Source organism: Phoxinus phoxinus, assembly GCF_949152265.1.
Source record: "Phoxinus phoxinus genome assembly, chromosome: 9".
Taxonomy (NCBI): domain Eukaryota; kingdom Metazoa; phylum Chordata; class Actinopteri; order Cypriniformes; family Leuciscidae; genus Phoxinus; species Phoxinus phoxinus.
Window position 1 is genome coordinate 1,565,153 of NC_136884.1, and position 25,547 is coordinate 1,590,699.

General features: G+C 37.6%; 1 protein-coding gene across 2 annotated transcripts in view; it reads left to right on the forward strand.

The window, feature by feature from the left end:
• The first annotated feature begins 5,488 nt into the window (after positions 1-5,488).
• slc38a4 (solute carrier family 38 member 4) overlaps positions 5,489-25,547 on the forward strand; it is a 35,301-nt gene continuing 15,242 nt past the window's right edge. The window contains exons 1-6 of one of the 2 annotated variants that reach the window (XM_079623956.1): positions 5,489-5,676; positions 20,313-20,453; positions 22,513-22,606; positions 22,691-22,806; positions 24,857-24,930; positions 25,010-25,102. In XM_079623956.1, the coding sequence (XP_079480082.1) occupies positions 20,353-20,453; positions 22,513-22,606; positions 22,691-22,806; positions 24,857-24,930; positions 25,010-25,102 (478 nt within the window). In that variant the 5' untranslated portion in view covers positions 5,489-5,676; positions 20,313-20,352. Of the gene's footprint in view, positions 5,677-15,872; positions 15,999-20,312; positions 20,454-22,512; positions 22,607-22,690; positions 22,807-24,856; positions 24,931-25,009; positions 25,103-25,547 lie in introns of those variants that run through there. The other variant, XM_079623955.1, reaches the window with a different exon arrangement.

Sequence of the window (25,547 nt, forward strand, 5' to 3'; positions counted from 1 at the left end):
TTTGTTTTAGTGAATAATGCACTCCGGTTGAAGATTGATCTCATTATATAAGAGAGCCTTTTGCAAAATGACCCACCAAACTTTGACCTCGTTTTCTGCAAGAACTGAAGAAAAATGTGCAGAATAACGGGTGTTGAGACGGAGCGGCGAGTGCATATCTGTGCAGTGAGATCAACACACACACATTCACACTCATGAGCTCATATAAAGCGTGTCAGCTGTGTGTGTGATTGATGGTTCTTCACAGTAAAAGCAGCCGCATAAGAACAGAATGTACTAAACCTCGAACAGACTGCATGATGGTGATATTGTGCTCATTATACCAGCGTGAAACTTAAAACTCTTAGAGAGAGAAGCGTCGTAACGTCATCAGACTCTTCCAATAAATGCACTGTCACCCTAGAAAGCACTTTTATTGGCATCGATGGTCTATGATGAGGGACCTTTAACAACTTTTCATTGCACAAAATGTTCTTTATAGAGGAACAAGGTTCTTATTAATGTTTCTCACATTAATAAAACAATGTTTTTTTAAGAACTGATCATTGAAAGGTTCGTTTGAGAGGGTCAATATTAAAATAAAAAAGGATCCTTTTACTTTCCAATGCAACATTGTAGATATCCTTCACATATGGAATGTTTTGCTAACATTAGCTATAATGTTTTGCTAACACGTTTTTTTTTTTACATTCCAAAACTTTCAAATGTTTTCTCTTGGTTATAGACATAATCATAATATGCCAGAGAAACAAGCGCGCAGCCATCTTTGATTTGAATGAACTTCCGTTTTCCGGTCGCTCTGTATATTTCTCATATTTCTATGGCATCGCTGTCCAGGAGGAGTAACTAGCTGGTGAAGAAGATTTACTTAATGTAAAGTTAACGTAAGTTATCATGAGGATTATAATGTCTTAACAAATGTCAGTCAGTACACCGGTAAGATTTTAAAACGAGCCGTTCATTCATAAATACAAGATCGCTGTGAAAATACAGACCGGAAGTCAAAAAACAACAAACGCAGCGCTTAAAAAAGGGGGCGGGGCTACATAAGGTCAAGGCAACATTCCATTTATGGGAATTTCGCTTTTAAATGTTCTCTGAACGTTCCAAAACTTGTCATAACATTTAAAAAACGTTCCATGAACGTCAAACGAAAACGCTTCAGAGAAAACCTCCATGAATTATGTTATAAATAAAAATGTTATGCTTGTTTTGAACATTATTATTGACCAGATAATGTTGAACAAACAGTTACTGGAAGAACATTTGCTCATAAGTTTGAGAGAACCTTGCCAGAACCTTTACTGCAAAAACTGATTTACCCCTCCAAAGATGTTCAATCTATTAAAAATACTGTATTTTTTTCAGCATGAATAACATGGATTCACCCTATCAGAGGACATTCTAGCAATGTTCTCAAAGTTATGAACAAACGTTCTTCCAGTAACGTTAATAGAAGTTTTGTTCTGGTTTTTAATAATGTTCTCAAAATGTTATTTTATGGAAATGTTAGTTGGATGCTCATCTAATGTGTTTTACTTGTTTCAGAAGGTCCAGAGAACATTCTAAAGTAACATTCCCATAATGTTTATTACCTCAATGATCACATAACCAAGAAAAATAACTTTTTAAAAAACATTTTAAACATTCAGAGAACATTCAAAAAACTTAATGGGATCGTTCTTTTTGTCAGCTGGGTTCACACGCACTATTTGTATGACACAAGCATTTGCTAGTGATCTTACAAGGTTCGGTCTCATCAGACTCCCATTGATAAAAATGCATCATATTTCACATTTACATTTAGTCATAGCAGACGCCTTTGTCCAAAGCAACTTACAAATGAGGACTAAAGCAAGCGAGTCATCGTGAAGAGGAAAAACAACGCAAGAAGTGCTTATAGTTCAATAGTTAAAAAAGTTCAGGCATTGCTCAGCACAAGCCAGACAAGGGAGGATTAAAGGATCATTTTAATTTTTAATTTTTTAGGTCAAGTGCTCACGGAAGAGATGTCTTTTGAATTTAGAAGATATACTGAATCTATTCCACAACAAGGCATGTCAGTCCGCTGCCTATATGCTCAATATCTATTTCTGCTATGTGGGTCACTTCTTGCTAATGTAACTGGCCATCCAAAAATACCTGCAGTCTCTTCCAGGGCTGTATATGCTGACCCGTACACGAATATAAAGACCTTTCTCAAATGGATGTCAACGTTATAACACACAACTGTATTTCTGTATGCATTGAAAACTTGCATTTGCCAAAAAATGTGCTGTACAGATGCACACTGCATACTGTATCCCATGATGCAATGCGCCAAACGTTGCATTTCAATGGAGTCAAGATGCTGTTAGCATGATTTAAATGCTGCCATTTTTTGCATATATCTTGCATCATCTCTGTTCAGAAGCATCAGTGTGTTTGATTTCGCTCAAGGACATGCACATGTATTCACACGAGTGAAGCTAGGGATACCGGTTCACTCACATGCAAAGTGCAAATTCACTCGGCAGTGTGTAAATATCCTCCTGTTAACAGACTAAAACTATAAGATCACTGCTCAACAATTAAGAAAATATTGCAAAAACCTTGTGAGTTATGAATATGACTCCACATGGATAAAATGCTGTGCAGAGTAACAGTAAATAACGAATAAAGTAGAAAGTCAACTTATTGGCATGATAGAAGTCTATACCGCAAAAACATCTAAAAAGTAAAACAGAAAAAAAAGCCAGTACCACAGCTAACAAAAATGTGTTCTGTTTTGCTAACAATACGTGTGTGTGTGTGTGTGTGTGTGTGTTTATGACCCCAAATTTTTTTATTGGTTATATAGACGTTAAGGGAAAATTCCACGATAGCAACATTAGACAGACTAAAACGTTTCATTTTTTCTTTTCTTGCATAAGCGTTTTGAGAACACTATTAAAGGTACAATATGTAAGAATTTTGTAATAAAATATGAAAAAATCACTTGCACAGTGATATATTTTCTGCAGTTGTGTACTTACAATACCACAAAAGTCTCCAAAGATTTTTTATTTCAGAGAAATTCCAATTTTAAATAATGGCCCGTCCCAGACGCAATATCCGCGCTATCCTCGGTTTCCGCTCGTACTGCCATAGCCATGACGTAACCATGGCGACAGACGTGGACAACTGCGTAGTGCGTAACGTTTAGCGGCACGCTGTTCTTATTTCGTTCAAACATTATGGACCATGGCAAGCAGACTTTGGGACAAAAAAGGAGAACTACAATGAGGCTCAATATCAGCGTGGTGTTTTCGAGAGCTAGCGTCCGCGACTAACTTGGACTTGACAGAGCTTCACGAGTCACGACTTGACAGCGACACCGCTCTTGAACATACTTTATTAGACAGGTGAGCAAATGTACATAAAACAAATCAATGTTATATAGCTCAATGATGATGACATGTTAGAATCTTATTCTAATGTTGATCTAGCTTGCTAGTAAGCTGCTAGTTTCATATAGCAAATGAACTAACACATAGAAGAACATAACTTTCAACACATGCTGTTTAGTGTGATAGTGTAACGTTAGAGCGAGTGAAAGCGCTGCGTTACCTCACAAGTTTAACTGACCTGTGTGAGTAATTCAGCACTTGCGGGTAGTTCGGTAGAATTAAATATCCTTTTTCCTTTATATCCGCGGGACTCGCGTGTGATATCTGTCTATTATTAGCAATAATGCTTCACTGCTGGATGTTTTCACTCATCCGTTAACATTATTAGATCCATCAGCTTGACAGCAAGTCCCAGCATTCAGCTCGTCACTGCGTCATCAACCTACGCCTCTGTTATTGTAAGAGGTTAGCGACCCCTAGCGGCGAAAAAAATGACATATTGTAGCTTTAAAGACCGGATAACTTTGAACATTCATATAATGTCATTACAGTCCTTCACGTCTATCTTCACGCCATCTCAAAATTTTGGCCAGTTGATAATAACTAGAATATCAAAATTGTTGGCGGTAGATCCTTTTCCTATTTAGCACAATAGTCTTCCCAACATTGTCCGGGAAGCAGACACACTCTGTCAGTTTAAATCTAGACTACAGATCTCTTGACCTGACATACACCGAACACAGTATCACATTTAATTATTTAAAGGATTATTAGGCTGTATAAATGAAGTCAACCAGAGGAACACTTCCTATAACACCAGATTATGCATCGTAAGAAGAATGGCATATATAATATTAGTCTCATGTTTATCCCGAGGTTACCGTATAGTCAGCCGGATCCGGGCCGGATGAAGACATGACAGCCATCGGCACAGATCCTCAACATGAGACCACAAGGTCTGTACAGAAAATCCATATACATTTAACTAAAGCAAGCGAGTCACCATGAAAAGGCAAAAACAACGCATAAGTGCTCAAAATGCAAAGTAATCAGAAAGATTTTCATCTTCATGCAGAAGGAACTGGATGAATATTTGAATGCTATGATCCACAATCTGATTTCTGACGTGTTCATTCGTTGTCCATGAGAACTGAGCGGCTGAGTCTGGTTTCTCCCAAAGGTTTTCTTTCGTGAGTTTGGGTTCTTGCCACTGTCGCCTCTGGCTTGCTCAGTTGGGGACATTATTCAGAAATATTATTGATCTGACTGACGCTGTTATGAGAACTGAGCTGGATGGTGACATCATTTTTGCAGAATTGCTTTATAGATGAAATTAACTAATTGAATAATTGATGATCTTTACAACAAAACTGAATCAACACTGAACTGAGTTCAGCTGAACAACTAAAGCTGCTCTGTAGCCTATTGTAAAGGGCTATAAATAAAGGTGACTTGACTAACGTTACTGGAAGAACGTTTGTTCATAAATTTTTCGAGAACCTTGTATTGTTGTGAGCATGTTCCCTGTTAACTGGGACTGTGATAAAAAAGAGGACATAGTTATTAAAAAATATATATGTATTATAATATACATGTAATATACATATAATACATATAGCCTAAAAATATACTCTAAAAAATGCTGGGTTGTTTCAACCCAATTTTGGGTCAAATATGGACAAACCCAAATGTTGGGTTAAAAATGTAATTAAAAATGTAACCCAACGGCTGGGTTTATCCATATTTGACCCAAAATTGGGTTGAAACCACCCAGCATTTTTTAGAGTGTTGGCATAATATGTAATAATACAATAAATAATTAAATGAAAGTTAAAGAAAAAGAAAAGAAAAAAAAGAAGCACTTTTACGATTAAAAAACGTGAAAATAAAATAAAATAACACCAAATAATAAAACAAAACAAAATAATAAAGTTAAATAACTAAAATAATATATAACAAAACAAAAAAATACAACAAGTAATACAATATAACAAAATAATAAAATAAAATAAATAAAATAAAGCCGTAACAGAACAAACACACCCTAAACACCCTCGAGGAGCAACACGATCTGCCGTACACACTCGCACAGCTGATCCCGAAGACGATCTCTCCGTTACTGTGTGTGTGTGTGTGTGTGTGTGTGTGTGTGTGTGTGTTGTTGCTGTAATTTGATGCTCGTGGAGGGTTTGCCATCACATGGTGGAAATTTCCACGCGCTCCTCCCAGTGAAACGGGTTTGATCTCGAAGAGCGACGCCAGTTTCTCTTCATCCTGCGAGATTTGCGCTGATTCCTTCAGGATCCAGGTGGGTTTGTTCGTACACACACAGACACACATTTATTTCCAGAATGAAAGTGAAAGATTGATGATGTTGCGCCTTCGCTAACTTACATCACTGATCTGTTTATGCGCGCGGAAGAAAACAACCATTTAAAAGCATCACTGGATGTAAACCAAACGGCTCTGAGTTGTGTTTAATCCCAGGAACGAGCACTTTAAAGATTATATTAATGTTTTTTTAAATGTATAAATAGTTCCAAGGCTCTTAAACGTTTGCGTTATCACCTAATGAACTTACTTACTAAAGCGTGTTCCGCGTAGGCGCTTGCAAACATTGAAGCAACATGTTTGAAACACTATAGATCGTATTTAAACGATATATTCCAAAAAGCTGGGCTTTAAATGTGTTATTTGAATATTGTGATGAACATTGTGTAGGTTTCACGCACACAAAGCGGTTGTTTGGCGCGCGCAGAAGCTCGTGCATTCAGTCAATCAAACCTGCAGCATTATGGCAAGCCGCCTTAACATTTAATCCTTTAAAAGTATTTTTATGCTACTAGTACTTATTTTTTTAGATGCTAGTGTCTATTCCACAAGGTACTAGCCTAGTACTTATTCATTAGCTACTAACTAGTGCTTATTCTTTTAGTTACAAATGCCACACAAAGCTCAGTGATACTCTTATATTAAGTGTTTAACTGCATTAGATTTCTGTATATGATTTTATGACTTTTGTCTGGTGCATTTCTTTGTTTGTGCATGATTGCAATGAGGAACCAGCATCTAAACCCGAGCTGTATTTGTTTCCAGAAGAAAAATATTGTTCTTACCCCACCTACACATTTTTATGCTAATGAGTGTTTATGAGCAGTTTTTATAGCACTGTCTTCTTTGCTTTGCAAACTATGTTTAAACACTAAACTGGCAAGTAACAATGCAAAAGAGTGAGTGATCTGACTGACTCCGTGTGTTGTAGTTGTATTGAGTTTTATGCTCATCTAGAACTTTCTGTAATGTGTGATCCGCCCACCAATGCTAAACTCATTCACACACACACACACACACACACACACACACACACACACACACACGCATTGCACTTCCACAGGGATTGGACCTTTAAAAATTCATGAGGACAACCATTAATTACTGGCATTGCATGCATTTTACACTTTAATGCAGATTCTGACTTACATAGTCATTGCTTTTGTTAGTTTTAATTTTTTAAGTGCAAACATTTGATGCAAAACATGTTTTAACAGAACAGAACTAATATAGATGTTTATTTGTTGTCATTATCTTGAAAGGTTTTGGATATTTTAGATGTAAACAGCAGTTTCTGATCCCCAAAGAACCGACTCCGTCGAGTAGTTATATTCCTGAACTGATGGGATGTTTACGCCAGTTTTGTTTGAGGCCCAGCACAGTAAAACTGGTGAAAGTAAACATTCATGTACACAATTTAAATATGCAAAGTCATGATTCTGTGAATCGTAGTGACCGGTTTGTCAGGTTTCAGTCAGAGATGAACAATAGCCATCAATCATTTTTTAAAAATGTACACAAAATGTAAAGCTGTGACGTGGAGGTGGGATCTTATATTGCATTTTACAGAAAATAAGTTGCACCCGACTGTAAGAGAGAGAGAGACACACATACACACACACACACACACACACACACACACACACACACACACACACACACACACACACACACACACACACACACACACACACACACACACACACACACCAGGTAAGTTGCATCAGATTCCATTCAGTAATAATGTAAAATACCATTTACAAACATTATAAACGTGTATTTTATTTCCTCTCTCTCCACACTGAATTTTTACGTTTGACATATTCAGAACAGAAATTAAAAATATAAGTATAAAACAAACATGAATGGAAGTGTATAAAGTATACAACAAACATGAATCATTCGTTTAGTCTTGGCATTTATTATGAAAGCCTTAACGAATGCGTTTAAAGCAAAATGAAACTACTGCCATCTTGGAAAAGTGGAAAAACGGCACATTAAAATCCAATTGTGTGCCAGCGTTATTTTAGTTTTATTAATATTTAGTTTACTTTAGTCATTTCGTTGTGTTTTCGTCATATGTTTTTTAAATCCTGACATTTAAGTTTAATTAAATGTTCAATGTTTAATACTTTTAGTGCTCCGACTTAAACTTTACGCATGTTTCTCTTGCTTGACGTGTGCATTATATATACGTTTCTTTCAAAATAATTCAAAGAATGAATGTTTTAATGTCACGGCAGTCATTGGGTTCAGTATTTTTCCAATAATGGAAGCGGTTCACTATAATCACGGCTCTTAGACCCTACTGTAATTATGGCGCAAACCCAAAGACCGAAATAACCTCCGAGAACAAACACACTGTTCCTGTCAAACCGAGCAGATCAGAAACACACAGAACTTCACCTTTCCAAGCTTTAAATTATACGTTTATGATCAAACTTGATTTTATTTACAGGTGAAACCTGAAAAAATGAGAATATGGTGCAAAAGTTCATTTATTTCAGTAATTCAACTTAAAAGATGAAACTAATATATTATATAGACTCATTACATGCAAAGTGAGATATTTCAAGCCTTTATTTGTTATAATTGTGATGATTATGGCTTATAGCTTATGAAAACCCCAAATTCAACATTAGAATATTGTGAAAAGGTTTCATAATCATCAAAATTATAACCAATAAAGGTTTGAAATATCTCACTTTGCATGTAATGAGTCTATAATATATTAGTTTCACCTTTTAAGTTGAATTACTGAAATAAATGAACTTTTGCACCAATTTTTCAGTTTCACCTGTATGATAATTATGATCATAAGGTGTTGTTATGAAATATGACTGCCCATAGTGTTGATATATGGTTATTTAGTGGTTGTTAGCACAATGCTAGGGTGTTTTCTATGTGATTTCTCACTGTTTTCACGAGTTCATCCTCACGAGACGGTCTCGGTCTGGGTCTCTTACTAAAGTAACATCACACTCTCCTCAACAAGCGGAAGTTCATTAGGGGAACATGTGCGCTCTTCTTTCTCAACTTCTGTAAAGGATTGGATCTCTTTCGTTATTTTCAGCTCAGGTCAGTCCATTATGTGTTCTGCTACGTCACTGATGTCACAAGCAATGAGCAAATCGATAGACTGATAAGATGTTGGACAGAGAGAGGAAGCCAAGGACATGACAGCTAGAAATTAGACTTTTGAAACCTGTTTTATACTTGCCATTCACTTTATACTTGCATAGCAGTTTTTGTAGAGGTCAAGCACCATTTTTTTCACATTTTGCTGGTCGGTAATCCACGGCAGCTCAGAGATTGTGCCATAAAAAGTTGTGAAATTTGGCACACTGCTAGAGGAACTGTTATGGTAAATTTGGGGTCTTTATCTCAAACCGTTTAGCGCCACCAACTGCTCAATTTGCTATAACATTTCTATTTCTATAGGATCGTAATGCTTCATAATCTGATTCTGAGTTCAGTGATAATTATGGTTTAACTTTTAAGGCGAGACACGGCAGCCATTTTTACTGGTCAATTTTGGGATATTTGTCTTCAATATCATGTCTTCTTTCAGACTTGTGGTGAATAAAAGTCTGAAATACACATTTAGGTCTTTATTTTACTAACTGTGTCTGTTTGCGTCTGTAGATTCCTCATAAATTCAACAAAAGTTGCGGTTAGAAAGCTCTCTCTCTCCTGTACAATGCTGTTGGATCCAAATATGGTCATTTCCTTTTTATCAGCAACCAATCGTGAAAGTAAAAGGGCTGAATGAGCAATCTCATTGGCTGATGATAAATCTTTAAAGCCCGTTTTCTCAAAATTACTTTTCTCTCATTCTCCAAGTCCGAAATCGCACCGATACACACCAAACCCTCCAGTCTTGTATCTAGTTATATTATGAGGACATTTACAGAGGGATTTGTAAATATATTATTCCTAGTCTGATTTATATAACATTTAATTCCACAAAACATGGCGAAGATAAATTTAAGGCTATTGACAGTATATTCTGATTTACAGGATAACAAAAGTAGATATCCATAAATCCCTCTGTAATTTTTTCCCATCTAATATGTGAACACAATGAAAAAATAATATTTAACCTGGCTTTATCCAATACTCAGATTTCATTTTTTTTTATATATATATGCAAATTAGCACATATTTAATTAGATATTGCCTAATTTGCATATTTATACATTAAATTACAGAAAACTTGTAATACATTTTTTTCTCATCTTAAAGGAACACTCCGACTTTTTGGGACTTTATCCTATTCAACTTATCCCCCAGAGTTAGATAAATCCATACATACCTTTTTCATCTCCGTGTGTGCTATGAGTCTGTTTGACGCACCCACCGCTAGCCTAGCTTAGCACAAAGACTGGATGTAAATGGTTGCAGCTAGCATACTAATCCAAATAAGTGACAAAATAACGCAAACATTTTCCTATTTACATGTTGTGATTTGTATAGTCACAGAGTGTACAAAAAACAAAGTCAAATGAGACAGACATATTTTAACCGTATAAATACTGGGAACTATATTCTCTGAAGGCGAAGCACTGCTACGTGGGCGGAGTGATAACCGCAGCACCTGAGACGCGCCGTGGTGAGGAGCAGAGAGTTCGTTCAGAGCGCGTCTCAGGTGCGCTGCGGTTATCACTCCGCCCTATATTCAGGGAATATAGTTCCCAGTATTTATACGGTTAAAATATGTCTGTGTTTCATGTAACTTTGTTTTTTGCACACTCTGTGACTATATAAATCACAACATGTAAATAGGAAAATGTTTGCGTTATTTTGTCACTGTTGGATTAGTATGCTAGCTGCAACCATTTACATCCAGTCTTTGTGCTAAGCTAGGCTAGCGGTGGGTGCGTCAAACAGACTTATAGCACGCACGGAGATGAAAAAGGTATGTATGGACTTATCTAACTCTGGGGGATACGGTGAATAGGCTAAAGTCCCAAAAAGTCGGAGTGTTCCTTTAATGTAGGTAATCAACTGGGAAAGTTTCATGGTGATATCTGCTAGTTAAAAATGTTACCCTATTCACCTGTAGTGTCTCGCCTTAAGACAACTAGATTTGTCATTATTTTGAAGTTTGTCAGAAACTATATATATTATTTATTTATAATATCTTAATATATTCATGCCATATAGTGCAGGGTTAGGACAGTGGTTCAGATTTTCACTGGTCCCACCAAATAAATCCAAATAAAATAAGGTTTTATTGTTTTTTGACCCATGATGCAATGCAACAAAAAGTCACAATTCTCGTTTTATTCCAATTCCGATAAAAAAACAAGGACACTTGTGTTGAAAACTAAACTAGGGCTGCGTCTGAAACCACACACTCTCTTGAGTAGGTACTAATGTTGAATAAATACTGCTAAAAAACTACAGTATGAATGTAATCCAGACGTACATTCCCCATGTGATCAGTTACATCACTTCACTGCCAATCTCAAATCCTCTTCTATGATAAATAATGTTGAAAAAAATTACAAGTACGAGTGTCAGGTTTCAGATTTTATGGAGTAAAGGATCCTGCTGTCCGGTTGATATATTTGTGTAATGTAATCTAGAGCCGTACGCTGGATAATCTTAGAGCCGAAGGAGAACATGAGTCCTGCTGCAAGCGTTCGGAGAAATAACAGCGCTGAGACCGTGTTTAAGAGACAACTAAAGAATATCACTAACTTGCTAATAACAAAAACTCAAAATAAATCCAAATATTTCAACTTCAAACATTGAGACACCAAAATTACCACTTACCCAGCACCCCAAAAATTAAACAAATTTTTTTTTTTTTTTTGAGAACTGAATCACATGTTGTGTGGGACGATTTGTCCCATTTTTCCCTGGTGTTTTCGGAGCGAGAGTGTGGAATGTGGCTTCCCAGTGTCGCATAATTTCTCTGTTTCCATGGCAACTTTCAATGCATCTTTTTAGTGCATCCAAGATAGTGTGTCCTAGAAGCCACAATAATACCATGAGCGTCCAGGGCCGTGTTTCCCAACCGGATTCCTGGAAGCACACCAGCAGTGCACATTTTGGATGTCTCACTTATCAGACTCGTCTATTTCGGGTCCTGGAGTCGTCGCTACTAACGAGCTGGTGAATGAATCAGAAGTGTTTGATTGACCTTTTACACTTTTCTGGAGATCTCAGAAGAGGAAGTTGTCATAGTTGGGCAAACTAAGTTGGGAAAACAACAACAGTGTTTCTGGCGAAGGAATCGACGATAGCTTTAAAGGATAATTCCGGTATTTAACACCTTGAGTCTATATTGTAGTTTGTTTTGGATGAACAAGAGTGGTGGACAACATTTTTTTGACAATGGTTCCTCTCTCGAGTTTTTGACTATAAAAGAATTGGCCATGGACCCATTTAACATTGGAGTCAATGGGCATGTCCGAAAATGTCATTAAAACAGCCAATAATGTTCGTTTACAAAACTGTGCAACTCACCGAGTGATTAGTGATGTTAGTTGATGTTCCAGAACCAAAAAGTGTTGCGAAATACAGTTTCTGTCGTGTTTTATTCGTCATTTTGTAAAATCCCATTGTTGAAAAAATAGTTCCACTATGGCAAAATAAACGGATTGGAATCATATATTGCGACGATATATTGTTTATAATCATCAACTAACATCACTAACCACTCGGTGAGTTTAACAGTTTTGTAAACGAACATTATTGGTTGTTTTAATGACATTTTCGGACATGCCCATTGACTCCAATGTTAAATGGGTCCATGGCCAATTCTATTATAGTCAAAAACTCGAGAGAGGAACCATCGTCAAAAAAATGTTGTCCACCACTCTTGTTCATCCAAAACAAACTACAATATAGACTCAAGGTGTTAAATACCGGAATTATCCTTTAAGACTTTACAAAGAGATTTTTTTGGTTGTTGGTCAAATTGCTGTATTAGAAACACTCAAGCAGAAGCATTAAAGGGATAGTTCGGCCATAAATGATATTAAACCCATGATTGACTCACCCTCAAGCCGTTCGAGTTGCATATGTCAATCATTTTTCAGACGAACACATTTTCAGTTATTTTAGAAAATGTCTTAGATCTTTCAGTGGTTATAATGTCAATTTATGGGGACCAACACCTTCAAGTCCCAAAAATGTGCATGCATCCTTCACTAAAGTAATCCATCCGGCTCCAGGGGGATAAACAGAGGCCTTCTGAGGGTAAAAATATACATATTTAAAACTTTATAAATGAAAATAACTGGCTTCCGGCAACGGTCGACGCGCGTTCACGTGAGATGGTTGCCGGCGTAGGACGTAGCGTAGGAAGCGTCGTGACGTAGAACTCAATATCCTCTTCTCTAATGTCAAAATCCTCCGACATTTTCTTTTAAATACACGTTTTTTAAATCGTGGAAATCCTGAGTGGAGTTTTGCTCTCTGGCTGCGCTGTCGCGTTCGTTCCACGTTACGACGCTTCCTACGCTATGTCCTACGCCATCAACCATCTCCCGTCGTCGGGGAGTTCTGCTCATCGACTGTTGCCGCAAGCTAGTTATTTTAATTTATAAAGTTTTAAATACGTATATTTGTACGAAAAAACCACACGGATTACCCTCAGAAGGCCTTTGTTTATCCCCCTGGAGCCGGATGGATTACTTTTATGAAGGATGCATGCACATTTTTGGGACTTGAAGGAGGTGGACCCCATAACTTGACATTAAAACCACTGCAAGATCCAAGACATTTTCTAAAATAACAGTAAATGTGTTCGTCTGAAAAATTATTGACATATGCATCTCGAACGGCTTGAGGGTGAGTCAATCATGGGTTTAATATCATTTTTGTCCGAACTATCCCTTTAACTAGTTTTCTAAAATGTAATGCTTTGGGATGGGCAACGATTAATCGCATCCAAAATAAAAGTTTGTGTTTAAATAATATATGTATGAGTACTGTGTATAATTATTGTGTATATATACACACACATGCATGTATACATTTAAAAAAAATTTGTTATTTATATATAAAATATTTATATATAGTATAAATGTATACACGCAAATAGTTCTTAAATATATAATGCATATGTGTGTATTTATATATACAAAATAATTATACACAATACTCATACATATATTATTTAAACACAAACTTTTATTTTGGATGCGATTAATCGCGATTAATCATTGCCCATCCCTAAGTAAAGTTGGGATGCACCGATATGAACATTTTGACAGATACCGATAACCGATAATTATTTATATTTGAAAGCCGATAACCGATACATTTGTCAATAATTTTAAATCCAAATTTTTATATATTTTTTTGAGATCCTGATTATAAAAGTCTCACCATTTAAAAAAACACTTCCCAAGCACTTCAACATAAATCAAACATAAGCTTGTAGTAAACCTGTGTAAGATTCCTTAACTTATACAATTTATTTGACACCCTGATGGCAAAATATCTTTATCCCCCAAAAAAATTAAAAATCTATTGCCTTAGAAATGAATAAAATAATGCCTAACTAATGCAAACAAGCCGTTGAACTACACGTATAAAAAATTAAAATACATGTGCAATAGATAAATAAAATGGAGTTTAAAGACTGTTAATACTAATAATAATTCATTACATTTATACAGTGCTTTTCTGGGTACTTTTCTGTTGGTGTGCCTCCAGAGACGGTGGGAAACACTAGTTTAGGGTACGTTTTTGTTGGTGTCATCTCTTAATCTGATAAGAAAAGATGTCTAAATAAGTAAATATTGGTTAATTTTTGGGGCGCTGGGTAAGTGTATATTTCAGACTCTGTCAAAGTGTTTGTTTGAGGTTGAAATATTTCGAGTTTTTGTTATTAGCACACTAACTTTTTAATATTGTGATACTCTGAGTGTGATGTTGAGGTGTTGTGTTTCTGTGGACCGGTGTGTGTGTGTTTGACCCTTGAGCCGGAGCTGCTGATTGGCTCGTGGTGTTGAGTGTGTGGAAGTGTCTCCGTATAAGGAAAGGCCTCTCGGCACAGGAAGACTCGTTCTCCTTGAGATTGGAGCACCTGCATCATTCAAGACAGTAAGAATTCACTTTTAATTGACTAGTCAATAATATGTGACGACATGCAGACGCAGTTGATTGATTTTTGGACTCTTATTCGTGGGTGAATCAGGTGAACGTCAATAATTAGTCATTGTTGTGGGTGGCAAATGCACCATATTGGATGGTTTGATTGGTTGACTGGGATTATTTGTGTAGTGCTGACTGGTAGTCAGAAGGTTGTTGGTTAGATCTTCCGGAGATGGAAACTACTAACTATTCTGTTTGCCATATTGATCATTTTTTTCTTGCTTATCATTGAAAAAAATGCTTTGAAACAATCTGGATTGTATAAAGCGCTATAGAAATAAAAGACTTTAGCATCACAAACCTAGAGTTTCTCCAATTGGGATTTCGCCAGTTATAAGTTTAGCACTTTGGATAAGAGCAGCTGTTAAAAGACCAACTCTAAACTGAAAATGTTAGTACATTTCAAAGATTTGCAAGAAAAAGGCAAGTAATACATTGAATTAAACGTGAAATTTGGTTGTAGACGAACTGAAATGGTGTTTTGGTGTAAAACTGACTCCAGTAATCTTCACAACTTCGATTTATATTAGTTTTCAGTGTTTTAATTGGCACTAGTGGATTATTCAATGGCCTATATTGATATCTAGAGATGTATAGTGTTAGCATCTAGAACTACATTACACATTTTTTTTAATGTTTCACGCAATATTTACAAATAAAATCACCAATAATTGTAGATTCAGCGCATCTTATAATCCGTCAAGTGGATTTGGTGATTGGCCAATACTTGCCAATAGTCGGCTTCAGAATTTCTGATCGGAGTTGAATGTGGTTTCAGTTCATCTTTGGGTTTTTGTGTGTGTGTTTGCACATGGCATCACGGTTCGTGTGTGTGTGTGGCATCAGTAGCGGCTGCTGGTTTGGCGTTCGAGAGCGAGATTTTTTAGTGTCTGTGTCCGTGAGGGCGAGCGACCCCAGATTCTTGCCCCAGTGCAAACACAAGTTGATGCAACTCGTCTGCCGCTTATCTCGAACTCATTTCTGGAAGCCCGTGTGCCCTTCAGTGACGCAGGTGGAGGGGGCGGAGCTTCACGCGGAGCGCTTGAGAATTGGAGCGTCCTGATTGGCTGAGTCAGGCCCTCCCAACGCTCTTTAAAGCTGCCACTCACCTCCAGGGCTAAAACGAAGCTCATCCTTGTTCTGTCAGCACATCAAGTGTCCTGCGTCTGACCGGCTCTCATTGTGAGTAACCAGACCACCATTAATAGATTATAACATGGGTTAAATCTAGAGGAGATCTGTTAAAATGTGAGTTTTTGCATTTGGTTGCTCACTGCTGGAGTTTTGGGGTGTGTGTGTATGTGTGTATGTGTGTATGTGTGTATGTGTGTATGTGTGTGTGTGTGTGTGTGTGTGTGTGTGTGTGGTCTGTGTCAGTTCTAGCCGGCTGGTTGAAGCACAAACACAGACATTCTCTTTGAAGAGCGAGTGTTTCTCGTGTCGTAAAACGCTCAGGCCAACTCCAGCTGCCCGGAGAAATTCTCCAGAACCGCTTGTTGACACTGAAAACAAATCGGTGTAGAAACAGTTTTCACTCTGAAAAAATAGTCAATTTTGCATTTAATTACAAAGAAACTGCAGGTAATTTCTGAAATAGTCGTTTTCTCTAACGAACGAGCGCTTTAAAGCCACTTCACTTGGTCTGCGTGTTAATGTCAGGTTTAAATGGTTTAGTTGAACTTGCTGCTTATTTTGTTGTTACTTCTAAAAGCTGAAGGCGTGTGATTACAGGAGAGACATTTGAGGTTTCCCATTTGTTCTCGTTTTAATTTCTTTGCTGTCAAGGACGAACAATTGAAGTATGTCTACTGTTTTTCTAGTTCTGCTTCTGCTCGTAAATCTACAAGAGTTTTATTGTGTTGAGAGCTGCAAGTAAAGTCGTGTGTGAGAACGTCAGATCTTTTTAAGGAGTGGTTGTGGTTGCATTAGTTAGTGTCTTTCTGGGTTTGTTGGGTCTAGGTATGGTTTTTTTACTGGTTAGTCTGGTTTTTCAAGGCTGAAGTTTGTTATTCTTGACATCTTGACAGCTGGAGTCACATGAAAAGTATTTAAATGCTTAGTTCAGGCTAGGGAACCAAAATCATGGTATAAATAATTGTAAAATGTATTAATTTAGCAATAGCGTTTACACATAAATGAGGAAGAGTATGTTAATATGAATATAATCCGATGGCAATCCCTATTATTTATAACCCAGTAATTGAAATTCTTTACAAATTAAAGGCTTCATTAATTTAATTGGAACTCGATGGATACAAAGTATCAGATTATTCCTATGAAATTAATGAATAAAACAGCTTCACGTTATGAAATTAAGACTATAAAACTGATAAAACTCTCATTTCTGATTGGATGAGCTGTGTTGTTGTAAAATGCAGTTAAACACTCCTGTGACTCGTTGCAACCACAGCTAACAAACATATGACGTCCCCGTTAAGTTATTAAATCATATTTTCTGAATGTTCTCTGAAAATTAAAAAAAGTTTTTTTTTTCTTAAGGAACATTCAAATGTTTCGTTCTTCAAACTTTATGTAACGTTACTTTTGAATGTTCTCTAAACGTTCTGAAACATAATTGTTTTTAGACAAACGTGCAATTACAACGTTTTAGAAAAAAACGTCCCATAAACGATGTATAAATAACATTAATAAAGACCAGATAACTTTGAACAAACGTTACTGGAAGAACATTTGCTGGGACCATAAACAATCATAGTTGGATTAAAGAAAGTATATTACATTGCAGAAGTGTTTATTCAGTTTTTAGCCAGTGCTTTATAAAAGCAGTAAGCCACTGTCTATATGTATTACTCTGCAGCTGTACACGGGAACACCGTAAAAAGCTGTTTACTCAAAGTAAAACTGTTCTCATGTGTGAACGCACCACATCTGTGCGCAAGAGAAGCTTCCCAGTCCGGTGGGCCAGAACGAGACCTGTGGAATATTTTCAGCTTTCCATGAGCCTATAGTTCTCAGTCTCTCTGGACACATTTATGAATATATCAATGAGGGCTTTGTGTTGGTGGGATTGTGGGTAATTGGGTTCAAGAATGGTTTGGCTGTGTTTTGGCTCATGAACTGTCTTATGCAATGCTCGGCGTCTCACTGGAAAGGGTTTTCAGGACGGATTGTGCCTAACATGGGCTGGAAATAGCTGACCTGAGGCCAGTGAGTGTTGCGCGCTCATAACAGGTGTGTGCTGGACCGGCGCTAAACGCGTCTGAATCCAGAGCTCATGCGTCATGGAGGGGTTCAGACGCACAGATACATGAGTCCTCAACCCAAACATTGAACAAACACACCCTTTATGTGGACCTGGAGCAGAACTACAGCAATTCTCAACGGGGAATAAATCCTGAATCGAGCTACAGTGACGTGTGTGCGATCGCAGTGATAAAACATCTCAAAACTGGAGGTTCAAACCATAGACTGTTAAAAAAAGATGGACGACGCCCCTTCGCCCTCTTCCATTGGTGAGAACTGAAGCCGCCACTGTCCCGACTGCAGGAAGTAAAGCCCCGCCCTCACTCTCCCAGAATGCACTCTCCCTGTAGCCTGTAAATCCAATTAAAAAGCCATTCTTTCGTATGCATGGGTTTTAAAGCAGAGCTATGCAGTTTCGGGCATTTCTTCGCTGTATTTGCTCGCAGGTTTGCTCCCCCTACAGCTTCGGAGTAGATATTTGACAACACTGTCGTAAAAACTCGTTGGCGACTCTCAGATACCAGAGGCTAGTAGATCAACGACATCACAGCAGACGAGACATTCTTTACAGCGTCTTCTTCATTCGGGTTCGAACAGCGTGAGGGAGCGCTATCCTGGAAATCCATACCTAAATCTGAAAGATTAATGGTCTGGTGTGGATTAATGAAAATCGGCCAGCTCGAGGGGCGGCACCAAGCGTGCATTTGAAAATCTCACTGCACGCAATTGGCTAACACTACGACCAATCACAACAATACAACAATCAAAGCCGTTTCAAACAACTGGTGTTCATCCACTGCCATCCTGCAATGTTTACTAATGACTAATGTCATGTCGCCTCTGGCCCGCCGATATCAGATAACCCGATGTGATTGGTGCAGCTCAGATAGAGGAGCATATTTAATGAGCATTATTACTCGACACCAGAGTGAACTCGCTGAGCAAATTCAAATTGTGCTCTCGCGAGAACCTATGTCTGCCCCGTTCCTCCATTCTCCAATTTTAATGCCTGTCGATTGCAGTACGACAAGAGGGTTGTTAAAATAAAGTAAATACAATCTCGTCAATCCTCCGAAGATCCCGAAAAAAAGTCTGTTGGTGCTTCAGTGACTACTTCGCTCGGAGAACCTGTCAATCACAGCTGTCAATCATGACGTTGCACCACCGTTTTTATATTACATCACGTAACTTACTAAAAACTAACTTATTTTAAAAACAGACACTTGAACTTATATCAGCGTGATAAAAACGACAGAAAATGACAAACCACCTTTGGAAAAAGATATTTGAAGTGTAATTTAATTGTTTAGTTGGTCTCACGTCACGTTGAATAACACAGGGAGGCGGGGTTTATGACCTATACTAGGACCAGCCACCAGGGGGCGACCGAGACGCTTTGGCTTCACTTTTCAGGACTTGTGCGGCACACTTTGATTCAAACCCATCAACAGGCCAATTTGTGTGCTGCGATTATTGTGTTTTCCAGGATAATTGTACCTGCAGTGGAACTAGAAATTGGCAAAGAATGCATCTTATCCATATATCCACTATTGTGTCCATAAAAATGCAAAAAGGACCAAATGCATGGGTTTATAAGCAAGATGTTTTGCATGAAAAGCACTAATATGTTTTTGGTCTGCCCAGTTTTTATCAACACAAACTTAATTTGTATGATGGACTCAATTTGTATCAAATACTCTTAAAGTATGAGTTGTATATAGAATTTTTAGTCTTTTTTTTCCCCTAAATGATGTTTGTTGAGTCATGGCAATAGATTTAAATCCAACCAACCTTGAAACTGTTGGGAAGAAAACACCAGGATGGATTTTACCGTGGTAAAGCTGGATCAGGATTTGTGTTGAGGTTATAGGGATTGATTTATCTCAAGTTCAGGGATTCAATCAATACATTTGGCTCTGAATGTTGTTATATTGACTTGTTCAGCTGGATCAGTTCATGGTCACTTCTTGTCATAAACTAAGAAGTTTAGAAACATTTACTAATTCTTTATGATTTAAAAAGTCATGAAGACTCTGGTTATGATGTGTTCTGCAAAGTTATGCAAAACTTAAGCAAAATAACCTGCGATCTAGTTTCTCTTTTGTAACTGCAGTCTTCACAGAAGATGACATTCAAGTTCACAACAAAACAAACAAAGATAAATCTATGCGTCGCGCAGCGCCACGGCTTTAAAATTCGAACACATTATTCTCTATTTTTTTACATTAAAAAATATAGTTTTTCTCGATGTAGATTCCAGCTCTAACCGAACTTCTCCGGTTGTGTTTCCAGCTCTTTTCCCGGAGACTAATCGTTCCCCACGGCTGTAGACATGGACCGCATGGAGCTGAAGAACGTGAGCACTGAGGCGGACGACGAGAGCAGTGTGGATGATCGAGAGCCCATCGATTCAGAGAAAGCCACGATCAACAGGTCAGAGTCGTCGGTGTGTGTGTGTGTGTTTAACCCTGACGCTGTTTGATGTCCAGACGTAGAACGTTGTGACACACACAGTCTAATGGGAAATGATGACAGTATGTGGACAAACCTGTGCACTGATTCATGTAGCCGTAAAGAAATACTGGGCCCTATTCTGCACCCAGCGCAATTGACTTTGAACACCGACGCATGAATCATTCCTATTTTGCACCTGACGCACAGCGGACTTTTCCCTCCACAGACGCACGTCGGTAAATTAGGAAATGAACTTGCGCTCGCGGGGGCGGTTCAGCGCAAAGAGGAGCGTGTTCCGGCGCAAAACTCCCCTGGTGCTATTTTCCAGTTTTAGAAAGCAATTGCGCCACTGACCAGGAAAAAAACTGTCTAAAGACAGTGGCGCGTTGCGCGTTAGTGATATGGTATTTTAAGGGCGCGTGCTTGGCCATAATGTAGCGTGTTAACGCGCATCCACTTTGTTTTTTCTAATATAAACAGACAAAGCAGTTTTCATTTTTGCAAATCATACATTATTACAAGGAAAAATATTAACACACGAGGGAAATCATTGTTGTGTCCGTGAAGATGTGAAAAAGATCTAGGCTATCTAGATTGAAAAAAAATAAATCTAGATTAGGCTTCACATTTACCCAAATTATACGCCTGTTTAACCGAAGCTAATTTGTGTGGTTTCTCCCATCATCCCCAATGTCACTTCTCTGTGTTTTACGGCCCTGACGAGAACGTCGTCTCCTCGGCTGTGAACCGCTCCTGGAGTGCGCCGGCAAACCCGCCGTTATAATAGCAATCCGCCGTGGAACAAGCGCGCCGGCTCTTAAAAGGAATGTGAGAGGACGCTCTGATTGGTTTATTTCACGTTACGCCCAAACCACACCTATGAGTAATGAAGCGACTTCAGACCAACACATTTTAGATTTGCGCCAGGCGCAAGAGTCATTTATCCCGCCGGGAAAATAGCAACAGCGCCCGAGATCCGCCCACAGAGTTACTTCGTTAAAAAAAACAAAGTCAGATCGTTAAAATAGGGCCCACTACAGTTTAATGTACAGCAGAGCTGCCAACTTTTGAGTTTAGCTTGGAGTGAGATGTTTTTTTTTGGGTTGGGGGGGTTGAGTTTGCTGGTGATGGGGTATTATCAAAACATTTGGTAACTTATATGTATTAAGTTTACTGACAACATGTTAAAAAATTAAAAATAAATCACTAATGCTTTAAACATAGAGAGCCCTAGGCTATTTTTATTAAAGGTTAAAAATAACAACTTACATTAAATATAATGCGTTCTTTATTATAATAACAACTTTATAATATTTTAATGATATAAGTAAAAATATAATATGTAGCCTAATATAGTCGACATATTTAACAAAACTCTATAGCTAATTTTTCCAGCCTATAAATGGTCATTAAATTGCTTTCCTGATGTAAATGTAACTTATGTGACATTGTTCTAGCCGACCTGTTTTATTGACTTCTTACCGCGGTTGAAAAACACTGATTGATCCGAGGCATACATTTCGGTAAGTTCGGGTTTATTTACTAATAGTAAAGAAGAGTTAGAGTAGATCGGTTCACGTGCCGCTTGAACTGAGGCGCTAGAGATCTGTCACGTCACATTTACAAGCGCCAAAACGGTATTATTGTTTGAATTGCGTAGTAAAATTGACAGAATCTGAAAGCTGATAATTTATTTTATATCAAAAGTAACCTGCTCTGTCTTGTCTGTCGTTGTCAGTGTCCTTTTTTTCTGCGTGAGAAAATGGATGTGTGGCGTGAACGTGTGGAAAGGGCCAATTGCGTGAGTCTCACGCTCAATGCGTGAGAGTAGGCAGCCCTGTGCACAGTTACATTTTAAAACATCTATTTTTATTCATATTTTGATTCCTTGTTTTTATTTTTTATTTTTATGCGCCTGTGGACAAATTCCTTGTACATGTACTTGGCAATAAAACACTGATTTTGATTCTGAAATGAGATCCTGTATGATGTCTTGACATGGTGAATGAAATAACGTGTTTTATGTTGCCGATTACAGCCAGTTTCTGGATGAAGAGGACGCAGAGAGTCAGAAGTTTCTCACCAATGGGATGATGAAGAAGAAGAAATATGAGGAATATCATGAAGAATATGTAATATTCCAGTCCTGAAACACATTAGCATATTCATTCTGTCTCTCTTCTCTGTCGATTAACCCTCTCTCTTCTGTTTCGCAGCACCCGGGTCACGCGTCGTTCGGGATGTCCGTCTTTAACCTCAGTAACGCCATCATGGGCAGCGGTATACTGGGACTGTCCTTCGCCATGGCCAACACCGGAATCGTGCTGTTTATGTGAGTGTTCATTCCCTGTCATCTGAAGAGTGGGAGGGATGTGTAATTTAATTTATCAGCTTTGCTCATGAATATTAAATAATGATAAAAATAAATTGGCTCTTGAATATTAATTAGGTGATGGAACTTTCTACCACTAAAATGTAGATTGTTATAAAGTAGGCGCTAGTTGGAATAGGATTATCATATATATATATAGAATTTTTTTTATTTTTTTTATTTTTTTTATACAGTATAAATGTATATAATACCCCCGAACAAAAGTTATATACATTCAACTGGAAATACCAGAGAAATATATATATATATGTATATGTATGTGTGTGTGTGTGTGTTATATACAACAAAACAACAACTAAAAGTGTGTTGTTTTTAATTATATATAATTAATATATATATATATATATATATAATTAAAAACACACACTTTTTGTGATATTTATTTTTACAGTCATGCACAGGCTCATCTTTTGAAATTTTTTATAATGGTTTAGTGCTTTTTTATAATGGTATATTCTTATTGTTTATAATGGTTTAGTGCTAGCTTCAGTCTGATTGTAAAAACAAATACCATTAAATTTAAATAAAAAATAATAATATATAACATTTAAATATATGTATATATGTTTATTTATTTAAATTTCATGATATTTATTTTTACAGTCAGGCCACAGCAAGAACTAAAACGTTTGAACCCATTTTTTATGTACTTATTTATTTATTTAATTATAATGGTTTCAAAAGTAATACTTGCTACGGCCTTGTTTGTAGCAAATGTTGGTACTCCCAGAAACCCCTTGAGAGGATCTTATCAAAGAATGTTCAGCAGGATCTCTCAGGGCCAGAGCTGGTGTCTGTGACATGCTACACCGCACGCAGCGCAGATGAACTATACGGCTATGTTTAGCTCAACGGCTCACGTCTGCTGTTCAGTGAGGGGTTAAAGTGTGTGTGTGTGTGTGTGACTGACAGCAGTCAGCTGTCCCACTGACCCGCCACAGCATGAGGAAAGTCGGACACACACCTTCAGCGCTAACGGTCACCTGAGTGTCGTTCGACCCGCATCTCTCTTTCCTTCTCTGCTCATGTCAGACAGTTATTTCTGTTCGTGAGGCTGGTGTCGAGTGACCCAACCACCATTAACCCAACCTGAAGATTCATCTTTCTGTCTTTCAGTTTTACAGCACTAAACACACTGGGAAAAAAGCCCTGCTGGTTACCAAAGTCATCCGGCTTTAATAATGTTCACAAAAACAATAGACGTTGTAGTTGGACGTTCGTTTTTTGTTCAGAAAACATTCAAAAGTAACGTTCCCATCATGTTTGTAAAATGATAAAACTGAATTTTCGTTTAACGTTCTTATAACCAAGAAAACACATTTTAAAAATCGGATATTTTCAACATTCAGAAATAACGTTTTAGCAAAACTAAATGCAGTATGTTTGTGAAAATTACATTCACAATTGAAAATGACAAAATTTTAAACGTGTAAAAAAATATTTGTCAAAGTTTTATTTATCATGTTACTTTTTTTTTTTTTTTTTATGCATAATTTCATAATTTTATACTCTTTTGATTTGATTGCAATGGTTACTACTATATAAAGAGTTATTTTTATTACCATTAAAACCAGTTAGGGTCAGTTTGATAATAGATTAATAATATCATACGAAATGCACAACAATTAAAAAAATGAAAACATATAAAAATGTCTTGCCCCTGTTTTTAATCCTTGGATAACAAGTGTTTTTTTTGGCCACTGAACGATAGAAAATTTCCATTTCATAAATCTGCTCACCTTATTTTGAGAGGACCTTTAGCATTGGCTGGTTAGCATTAGCTCTGTGCGCGGATATGTGCACCCTGCATTTAGAAACCTTTTAAAAATAAACCTCAGTTAATGTCCCAGCATGTTCCTTAACAGGCGATATAAGATGATCCTGAAGAAGCTCTGACTCGCACAAGATGTTATTATAACTCATTATTTTTTTATGTTTTAGCAAAGGTTACAGGAAGAGTTTCTGACTCTTCTTCTCAATGTTTTCCCAGAATCCTCCTGCTGGGAGTGGCTATCCTGTCGCTGTACTCCGTTCACCTGTTGCTGGTGACGGCCAAAGAAGGAGGTGAGTGTGTCGAGAGATTGTAACACACACATTTACGTATGAAACATGCAGTTGATGCGATAACATCCTCTGGCTGCAGGATCGCTGATCTACGAGAAGCTCGGGGAGAGAGCGTTTGGATGGCCGGGGAAAATGGCAGCATTTGGATCTATAACTCTGCAGAACATAGGAGGTAAAGTTGATATCTTTAAAGAGATCCTATTGTGCCTTTTTTCTGCATATTCATCTTCCTTTAGTGTGTAATGTTGTGTTTGAGCAAGATAAAGGGAGTTATTCTCTATATTAGTGTTTCTGAACTCATGAAACGCCTCCATTGTAGTCTCGAGTTTCTTCCGGGAACGAACGCGTCACTATATTCCTCATTTAAATAATTAATGCGCAGAATAAAGGGGCGGGGCCTGGTTGAGTTAGTTAGTAGTGTGTTAAACTGGCGGTTATGGTAAGGGGCGGGACATTTCCCAAACACACTCGAAGCGCTCGACCAATCACAACACACTGCTCCAGCCGACCAATCAGAGCACAGTGTGCTTTTCAGAAGGAGGGGCTTCATAGAGACAGGAAGTAAACAGAGCGTTACTGACAACAATAGAGAATATGCGGGAAACCTGTTCTAGTAG